Genomic DNA, 10,905 nt, shown 5'->3' with positions numbered 1-10,905 from the left:
GGCCCCTCACACTGCTCTCTGCCTCAGATTGCTCCAGTCTGCTGTCTGGCACTCACTAACTTTCCCTCCAGACCAGAATGTATATGTATAAGGGAGCCACCCACAAGCTGGATCAGAGCTCCCCCTTGTGGCCTGGAGTGTGAACATGTTGTATGCTTTGTGATTGCCTGATAAGATCTCCCTTCTCTTCCAAGGGAGACATCACTCCACCCATGAAGAAAGCAATGCCAGGGTGACAACCAGGACCCTGGGGTGTCACACTTCCAGACCTCAAATAATGCAACAAAACAAAACAAAACAAGTTCATAATCATTTAGAAACAACAATACTAATGTTTTACCTCAGGAAGAGTTCAGAAATCAATATTTTGTGGAATAACCATGATTTTTAATCACAGCTTTCCACCAGTCTTTCACACTGCTTTTTGGCGACATTATCCCACTTCTGGTACAAAAATGGAAGCAGTTGTTCTTTGTTTGATGGCTTGTGACTATCCATCATCCTCTTCATTAAAATTGTTCGGGATGCAAAGAAAAACCCACAAATAAGATCAGCTGAAATACTGGACTCTCTGAAAACTAGTGATGTGGCTGTTTCAAGATGCACAATAAAAGGAGGCACTTGAAGGAAAGTGGGCTGCAGTTTTGCAATTAAAAACACCTAAGAGGCGAAGTGCTCAGTCAGAAGGCAAATACATACAAATATAAAAAATAAAATAGAATGTTGCATAGTTCTTCTGATAAGCTATGTCACTTACCCCATGTACAGGGCACTGCAGTAGCTTCGGTATCCATGGTTACAACCACTGTCACTCTATGAGTGGTTGTAACAAAGCTAATCAGAAGAACTATGCTACATTTCTAATGGGAGGTATTATTATTACACTTACTACATATTGGGACAGGATCTTGGAGATGGGAATACCGCTTTAACTGCTGAAAACCTCAGTTGTTGCCATCTTGGTACTCCTGAGAAGCCGAACCACAGGATGAGCTCCACAGGAGACCCTGATTTTTACTATGTACCCCAAAAGGCGGCAAAAGTTCAATTATTTGACCCGTTAAATGCCATAAAGCAAAACAAAAAACACCAAACAATAATTTTGTTTATTCGCCGCACGTCTCCCCCAAAAAGTGACTCAAACATCGTCTGTTCCCCAAAAGGATAACAATAAGATGTCGGCTCGTCGCCCGACTTACGGCCCCTCGTTTTGTTTTGCTTTGTTTTTTTAGATTTTCATTATATTTTTTCCCCACTTAAATAAAAAACAAACAGAAAGACCCCGAATATTTGGTATCGCTGTAATCACACTGTCCGGGAAAATCAGGGGTCTCGGCCAAAACAAAACCCAAAACACAACGGCAGAAATGTATGATAAAATGATTTATGGTAAAGAGAGCGGCGCTTCTGCAGGAAAACAAGTTCTGGAGGGAAAAGGAAAGAAAGGTAATGGCTGCTGGCAGAAGGAAAGGTAAGGAAAAAAGCGAAATATCGAAAATGAACCCTGGTCCGCGTCTGCTCACAGCGATGGGTCGCACTGCCGGGAGAAGTCGCACTGCCGGGAGAAGTCGCACTGCCGGGAGAAGTCGCACTGCCGGGAGAAGTCGCACTGCCGGGAGAAGTCGCACTGCCGGGAGAAGTCGCACTGCCGGGAGAAGTCGCACTGCCGGGAGAAGTCGCACTGCCGGGAGAAGTCGCACTGCCGGGAGAAGTCGCACTGCCGGGAGAAGTCGCGCTGACAAGTTGCGCAGATAATAAACGCTCGGCAGGGGGCGCTACAGTCGCACAGTCAGTGCCGGGGGCGGGGCCTGCGGAGGCTCCTCCTCCCGACCAGTATAGGCAGTTCCCAGTGCTGAGGTGAACAGAGCGGACCGAGGACGGCTGAGGATGGACGCGTTACCTGCGCTCTGCCTGCTGCTGCTGCTGGGGCTCTGTTCACTGACTGTGGCGGTAAGGAGCGGAGAATGGCGTCTGCAGGTGTGCTGCGTGTATGAGAGGGACTACTGCCCCCACAGGAGGGACTGCTGCCCCCGGCGTCCCTGCACTTGCCCCACGGGAGGGACTGCTGCCCCCGGCGTCCCTGCACTTGCCCCACGGGAGGGACTGCTGCCCCCGGCGTCCCTGCACTTGCCCCACGGGAGGGACTGCTGCCCCCGGCGTCCCTGCACTTGCCCCACGGGAGGGACTGCTGCCCCCGGCGTCCCTGCACTTGCCCCACGGGAGGGACTGCTGCCCCCGGCGTCCCTGCACTTGCCCCACGGGAGGGACTGCTGCCCCCGGCGTCCCTGCACTTGCCCCACGGGAGGGACTGCTGCCCCCGGCGTCCCTGCACTTGCCCCACGGGAGGGACTGCTGCCCACGGGAGGGACTGCTGCCCACGGGAGGGACTGCTGCCCCCGGCGTCCCTGTACTTGCCCCACGGGAGGGACTGCTGCCCACGGGAGGGACTGCTGCCCCCGGCGTCCCTGCACTTGCCCCACGGGAGGGACTGCTGCCCACGGGAGGGACTGCTGCCCACGGGAGGGACTGCTGCCCCCGGCGTCCCTGTACTTGCCCCACGGGAGGGACTGCTGCCCACGGGAGGGACTGCTGCCCCCGGCGTCCCTGTACTTGCCCCACGGGAGGGACTGCTGCCCCCGGCGTCCCTGCACTTGCCCCACGGGAGGGACTGCTGCCCCCGGCGTCCCTGCACTTGCCCCACGGGAGGGACTGCTGCCCCCGGCGTCCCTGTAGATGGGGATATGATTTCATTGTGTGGGTGACGCTCTGTATACCTGTAGGTGTGAGTGCTGTAATAACCCGCAGTATCTATAGTATTCACACCCGTACACTGGGTGCCAGGACTTTGTGACACGGTGCGGTTTCTCGCCCTGCCGTTTAGTGTAATTCTGCGCTATAGGGGGGCACTGTACGGTGCAGATCTTCTCTCCGGTGGTCGTGTAGCGCAGCGTCTGCTGTAGTTCATCGCTCTGTACCATGGAGTGTTGTTTGCATGGTGCCCAGTATGGCAGGTGTGCACTATAGAGCGCTGGCGTACCCCAGATGAGGAGTGTCCTGTGCCAGGGATGTCAGGGCAGCTTCTTTTTTTACATATCCAGCAACTTTGGATGAAGATGCATCTTTGCACGGTGATGTGTGCGTGGTATTATACTGTGCCGTATGCGCCAGCTCCTCTGTAAAGTGACCCCTCTCATTATAATTCATGTCCCCTCCAGCCCCCAAACGAAAAGTGTTTGCTATCTTGTGTTTGTCAACAATGGGGCGACTCCCGCCCCCTATCCATAGTGCAGTAGCGGCCCCAGGTATCCCCCCCCCCCATGGCATCTTCAGAGCTGGGGAGGTTTCCTACATGACTCCCTCTGTCTGATTTCCCTGCTCCCCTCCCCCCACCTATTACTAATATTTCGCTCCTCCACAGATCCAGTAATCTGCTTGTGAAATTCCCACAAATTCCTTTCTTTGACTTTCTAACATGAAAGTCGCGGTGACAAGTGACACATTGTTACTTATGACTTTCCGACCATCGCTAACTCTTTGCAAAAAGATTTTTCTGACCCTCTAAAGCAGGGGTCCCCAACTCCAGGCCCACCAACAGGTCATGTTTTCAGGATTTCCTTTGCATTGCACAGGTGATGCAATTATTACCTGGGCAAGACTAAGGAAATCCTGAAAACATGACATGTTGGTGGGCCTTGAGGACTGGAGTTGGGGACCCCTGCTCTAAAGTTCTTGCAGATGTTTTGTAGCGAGTTCTGTCCATGTTTGATCACTGTTGTCTCCCGATTGACCTTGTGGATAAATGGTGCAGCCGCGGATCTCGGTACCCGGCGAATACTGCGATGGCACCTGCTTGTGTGAAGACGTCTCATTTATGTGTGTTGTTCTAGGGGGTGAATATGGAGGCGGCAGTTTAGGAATATGTCTGCTGGGAGCATCTGCCTGGTTTGTTGCTGGATTTGTGCGGCCAGTGAGCCTAGCGTTTGTCACAACATTTGACTTGATTTCATTGGATGAGGATCGATTTTTAAAGAGCTAATAATTGAATGCATTTCCCCTTTTCTAGCTCCGTGCTCCAATATCTGTTCTGGTATATTCCATCTTGTCACCGATCCGGCCTTGAGAAGTGTGGCGGCACACTTCTCTTGTATATGGTTGGCAGAGTGGCATGTCTCCGATTTGCTCTTCATGGTTGGGAGACATGATGGAAACTAAAGACGAAGGAAGTTCCAGTACTCAGTGTACTGGCAGAACTCCAGGGAGTAACTGTTCACTTGAAATGAGTGGATCGCAAAAACAAGTGTATAAGTTTCGGGGCAGCATCCAAATAACTCTGGTATGTGTAGTGAAACTCGTTTTGCCTTGATACTACGTACCGCAGGCCGATGTTCATCTTTTCATGCTGATGGAACCTGTCTTCGCTTTTTTTTTTTTTTTTTTCTTTTTTGTATATGGAAGTAGTGGTATCTACATAGTCTCTTGTTCTGCAAAAAAAAAAAAAATATTTTCTATTGAGACTTGATGAGAAATCTAGCAAATTAGTGTCTGTGAGCTTGGACCGCTGCACTTCCAGTCTGATTTATACTGGATTTCTTGTGACATCTAATCTGAAAGGAGGTAATTTAAAAAAATGCTTTTATTTTTGGGACACCATGACCGTGCCGCCTTACGACCACCTCCGTATATAAGAGGTGCTGACCGATTCCGTTTAAATTCATGAAAATTGAGATGAAATGTTAAACCCCTCTAACATCTATGATCCTTAGAGTGCAGACCATTCGGCTCCTGCATTCGACAGGTCACACCATGGCGTAAGATGTGCCACAAGGGAGAGGCCTGGGCGGGCAGCGTTTAGGTGGGCATCGTCGGGTCATCACGTGTTGGGGGTGGCTTTGGTTTCCCGGTTGGCAGTGATCGGCGACTTCTCTGGTTCTCTAGATGACCTTCTCCCTTTTGTTCAGCGGCAGACGTAATGGACGTGTGGAGACTCTCGCTGAATGTTAATGACTTCTAGAGATCGCAGTTTGTCCTTCCATGAATGAAGCGGCGATGACCCTCCTGTCTATAACGTCTCTTCACCCCGTGTCCTGACAGCACGAAGCTTTATAGTATCCGGAAATGTTGGAAGACCTCCAGCTATAGGGACATGGCCGTAAATCGGGGGGGGGTGGGGGGTGGTGTACTAACGCTTAGGCCGGGTGCCCACGATCCGGAACTAGCAGCGCTTGTTCTGAGCCCAAAGCGCTGCCGTGTATTGAACGCATGTGATCACTGATTTACCGCGTTCAATACATTTTATTGGTGACGTTTCTCTTGCGGAGATCAATGAGAAATTGACATGCTGCAGTCTGGAAAGATGCGCCGTGTGTTGGTCTCCGCGGGTGAGGCACAGGCGTCTGTGGACCCAGGATTTCTTGAAATCCCATCCACTATGCTGTAACATCGGGACGCTGCGGTATTTGACGCTGCATAAATACACAGCGGTTCCTGATAGTGGGCACATACCCTTATAGAATCCGTCTCCGAGACAAGTACACCCAGACACCACCGCTGGCCGTGACAGATGCACCGTGAACATTCATCCGCTAAGTCAATAGCGACAGGTGAGGAGATATCGTGTGAGCACAATGAGGGACATTGAGGCGGTGTTTGCTGATCATATCGCTGCAGACGTTTATGACCGTTCTCAGTGATGGCGGTTTATATCTTTACTGGACTTATGTGTAGATTGCACTTGGAGAAATGACTTCAACTTCATTATAGTCAGACTTCATGTGACTATGTACATTCTATAACCCATAGCCTGTTAATTGGGGTAGTCTGCTTTTAAGGTACCGTCACACTTAGCGTCGCTGCAGCGATACCGACAACGATCCGGATCGCTGCAGCGTCGCTGTTTGGTCGCTGGAGAGCTGTCAGACAGACCGCTCTCCAGCGACCAACGATGCTGGTAACCAGGGTAAACATCGGATAACTAAGCGCAGGGCCGCGCTTAGTAACCCGATGTTTACCCTGGTTACCATCCTAAAAGTAAAAAAAACCAAACACTACATACTTACCTACAGCCGTCTGTCCTCCAGCGCTGCGCTCTGCACTCCTCCTGTACTGGCTGTGAGCACAGCGGCCGGAAAGCAGAGCGGTGACGTCACCGCTCTGCTTTCCGGCTGACCGACGCTCACAGCCAGAGCAGGAGGAGTGCAGAGCACAGCGCTGGAGGACAGACGGCTGTAGGTAAGTATGTAGTGTTTTTTTTTTTTTTTTTTTTTTTACTTTTAGGATGGTAACCAGGGTAAACATCGGGTTACTAAGCGCGGCCCTGCGCTTAGTTACCCGATGTTTACCCTGGTTACCAGTGAAGACATCGCTGAATCGGTGTCACACACGCCGATTCAGCGATGTCTGCGGGGAGTCCAGCGACCAAATAAAGTTCTGGACTTTCTTCCCCGACCAGCGACAGCACAGCAGGGGCCTGATCGCTGCTGCCTGTCACACTGGACGATATCGCTAGCGAGGACGCTGCAACGTCACGGATCGCTAGCGATATCGTCTAGTGTGATGGTACCTTTACTCTAAAAAGATTATTTCAGTATCATCAATTTGCCTAAACCGTCTATATGGGCATGTAGGTCCTAGAAAGCTGAATAAATTGGTACCTTGATATCTGCGAACTGATGTCATATTCCAGAGAAATTCACATTTTTCTTAAGATCAATGTCCCGCCCATAGAGCTTAACAGCTCATTTACATATTAAGAAAAACTTTGATTTCTCTAGAATATATATATCCGCATCTCTGATTGGTCGAGGCCGCCAATCAGCAACGGGCACAGTCTGCCACGAATTCTGGAATCATCATTGTCCTCCACTGCTGTTAAGTGCCACCATTGTGTTGTCTAAGGGTCTAATTGTCTGTCTGTCTCGGATATCAGCCAATCAGCGATATTAGTGCGGGATTTAAACACCACTGACAGCGCTACATACATACATACATACATACATACATACATACATATTCTAGAATACCCGATGCTTTTGCATCGGGCCAACATCTAGTGTGTGTGTGTATATAGATATATATATATATATATATATATATATATATATATATATATATATATATATATATATATATATATATATATATATATATATATATATATATATATATGCTGTAGACAGTGTGGTGCTATAAATTGTTAGGGGGAGTGATCCCGTAGATAGGCCTGATCTCTCTCCTATTCATTGCCCTCACCTGATGCTCTGTGTAAACACGTCCAGGGTCGGATCACTTACAGCATTGTCTGCACAGGGGATAAGGTTTCTACTGTGACTTTCATTCCAACCTCTGGTATTGAAAAAGACAGCACCTGTGGGGGTGATTGCTGTTACTACATCCATTTTACATCATACCTGTGTTTTTTTTTTTTTTTTCTTCTTTTAAGGTGACTTTCAGAATAAGCAGGGTAGGTGATATCTTTTTGACCGCGGGGTGTCTGACTGCGGAGTCCTGCGTGGATTCACAGAATGGGGAATTTTTATGCAGTACGCATTAAAGGGGGGGGGGGGGGGGATTCCGGGATTCCTATTCTGCCAATTGGTGGTTTTGGCTGTGCTCAAATTTTCCCATTGGTCCACATTGGTCACCTATCTTGGTGAAAGCCAGGACACCCCCTTTAAGTATACTGGTATTTATGGCCATTATGTCTTGTCTTGCTTTTTTTTTTTTTTTTTTTTACTAGTAGTTAGCAGGCTCTCTAATTTTATTGTTTTGCTCTAATGTGAGTACCTGTCTAATACACAAAGACTAGAGCAGGAACCCCCAATGTAGAACAGTGACATTGTTTATCAATACTGAGCTGTGTAGCTGTGAATTCAGCTGTGGGATGAGTTAAACAACTTGGAGTAGTAGCACAATGCTTCTTTGGTCCCCTTTCATGTGCTTCAATAGACAGCTGTAGTCTGATCCTTGAGCTTTTACCAAGATGGATTTTAAGTTTTCAAGTGAAATAATAATTATTATTATTATTATTCCATTGCGCTTTTACATGTGAAATGGGGTAAACATAACAAAAAACAAGTACAATAATTGTGGAGATCTAAGGTTGTGGGTTATAATAATCACCTAGGCAGGGTAATGATGCTTTTTTTTTTTTTTTTTATTCCATACATCTATGGTTGTACAACAAATCCAGGTAGATTGCCAAAATACAATGTCCTCAGTACACAAGATCCCTTTCCCTGGGACGGTAGCCCCACTGCCCCCTTACAAGGCGATACTCACTGTCTCCCAACTTTTGGTTGGCCCACAGATTTCGTATCTCCCGCCAGTATAGTCTGTAGTCACGGTTCAGGCTCCTCCAAATGACATTAAAGCCCGTGTGTCCAACAGCAACAGTTCTGAAATCCAGACAACAACCCTCAACAGTAGAACGTGTCCAGCCCAGCCGGCACCTGATCTCCAAACTATAGTCCATCCATACATGTCCTCATCCTCTCAGACGTCACTCCAACAACTCCCTGGCTAAACATGTGGCATCTTTTCCTCCCTCCCCCTTAAACATTTGCCTTTAGCTCCCAGATGAAGCAAACTCCATAATCTCATCACCTGGGATTCCATGTGAGACCCCCGGCAGTGACTGCTCCCCTGGGTCTACAATCCCCATCCACAAACTGGGGCTGGGAGTACAATGGTGTGAGACCTTGCTTTACTTTTGGCAATCTCCTGTCTCGCCTTGGGTATACATAAGATCCAGCCTGCAAGCCTTCCTCTACCTGCTCTCACTGAATGGAAAATGGAAACATTGATTCCTGAGGATGAACTGGCAAACAAGCAAATTACTAATAAATCACAGCAAGCAAATATCTAAGAAAATACAACAATATCAATGCAATTGGTGCTTCGTGCTGCAATAGTCTACATCCTGTACAGCAGTGGACTCCACTCTACGGACACTGGTCCAATAGTCTTTAGTCCATGGCCAGTTCCTCACTCAGTCTTGAACAAAATGAGTGACTGACTTGTACAAGAGGAGAGGACCCTGCCTGCGAGGGCTCAGTCTACAAGGGATGGCTGAGGGTTACTGCAGGTTATAGGCTTGTCGGAAGAGGTAGGTCTTCGGGTTCTTTTTCCCATAGTAGGCCAGAGTCTAATATCTTGGGGTAGAGAGTTCCAGAGTAGGCGGATACGTGGGAGAAACTTTGTATGTGATTGTGGGAAGGGGTGTAGAGAAGGAGATCTTGTGAGGATCGGAGGTTGCATGCAGGTAAGTACCGGCAGACAAGGTCACAGATGTATGGAGGAGACATGTTGTGGATGGCTTTGTACGTCATGGTTAGGGTTTTGTAGTGGAGTCTCTGGGCAACGGGGAGCCAGTGAAGGGATTGCCAGAGGGAGAGGCCAGGGAATGGGCAGGGGAACTGGTGGATTAGTCAGGCAGCAGAGTTTAGGATACATTGGGGAGGCCACAGAGCAGGAGGTTGCAGTAGTCAAGGCGGGAGATGATGAGGGCATGCACTAGGGTTTTTGTAGACTTTAGGTTGAGGAATGTGCGGATCCGGGGGATGTTTTTGAGTTGGCGTCAGCAGGAAGTGGTAAGGGCTTGGGTGTGCTGTTTGAAGGAGAGATCAGAATCGAGGGTTACCCCGAAGCAGCTGGGAGGGTTAAAGTCAGGGGGACAGGTGGTTCATAAGTGGAGAAAGAAGCATATTTCAGTAAAAAAAATAAAAATAAAATAAATATATAAAATTTTTAAGTTTGTCATCCTCTCCTGTAATTTATGCAGAGATTGTTGAAATGACCAATTTGAATGATTTTGATGGAGTCACTGCTGGATGCTGCATGCATGTCTGATCAGTGGGAGACATGGACCTCCATGGGGTGGTATCTAGCATTGATATTGGTTTTATAGTGTATATTTGGGCTGATGAAGCCTCGTGTCCCACACTGGTTGAAGATCACTGGACAGATGCCTCTCCAGCATCTGATTTACCCTGTTTTTATTTAGATTATCCAGATCTTCTCATACATTGACCCAACCTGACATTTTTCGATCGAGATCACCATCAAATCCTTGATTTTGATGTTTCTGGGTGGAAAGAGGCCGACTTGGGTGTGTCCTTCAAAGGGATTACTAGTCAGGACGTGTGCCTCTAAAGTTTCACAACTGCCCTCTGGTGCAAAATATATATATATATATATATATATATATATATATATATATATATAATTTTTTTTTTTTTTTTTTAAATATATACAGGTTGGCTTGCATTAAAGTAAATTAATCCTTATTTTAAGGGGTTGTCTGCTACTGGACAGTCTCCTTTGAATGCCCCCAGTGTGCTGAATAAAATTAGGAAGGATGCATACTTGCCTCCCCGGCCAGCGCTCACATTCCATAATTGGTGTCACAAGATCTAAGGGTATGTGTCCACGTTCAGGATTGCATCAGTATTTGGTCAGGATTTTTCATCAGTATTTGTACGCCAAAACCAGGAGTGGAACAATTAGCGGAAAAGTATAATAGAAACATGTGCACCGCTTCTGTATTTATCATCCACTCCTGGTTTTGGCTTACAAAAACTGATGGAAAATGCTGACCAAATCCTGATGCAATCCTGAACGTGGACACATACCCTAAGGCTACTTTCGTCTCTTGTCCTCCGTCGCAATCTGTCGTTATGGGCAAAAAACGGATCCTGAAATTGTGCTCGCAGGATGTGTTTTTTGCCCATGCACTTGTATTAGGGACGGATCGGCACACGTTGGATCCATCGTGTTCTGGCGGACGCGACGCACAAACGTTCAATGTAACTTTTTGTGCGACGTGTCCGCCATTTTTGACCGAATCCGAAACTCTGCCCCGTCCTCCCCAGACTGCAGAATGGGCAGCGGATGCGTTGAAAAACTGCG

General features: G+C 47.9%; 1 protein-coding gene across 1 annotated transcript in view; it reads left to right on the top strand.

Moving 5' to 3' along the window:
- The first annotated feature begins 1,864 nt into the window (after positions 1 to 1,864).
- SDC1 (syndecan 1) overlaps positions 1,865 to 10,905 on the top strand; it is a 34,985-nt gene continuing 25,944 nt past the window's right edge. Inside the window, exon 1 of the mRNA XM_069728138.1 lies at positions 1,865 to 1,950. Coding sequence (XP_069584239.1) covers positions 1,888 to 1,950 — 63 coding nt within the window. The 5' untranslated portion in view covers positions 1,865 to 1,887. The remainder of the gene's footprint in view (positions 1,951 to 10,905) is intronic.

Source organism: Ranitomeya imitator, chromosome 5 (genome assembly GCF_032444005.1).
Source record: "Ranitomeya imitator isolate aRanImi1 chromosome 5, aRanImi1.pri, whole genome shotgun sequence".
Classification (NCBI taxonomy): Eukaryota; Metazoa; Chordata; class Amphibia; order Anura; family Dendrobatidae; genus Ranitomeya; species Ranitomeya imitator.
Note: the sequence above shows the minus strand (reverse complement) of the source record. Positions and strands in the feature narration are given on the sequence as shown.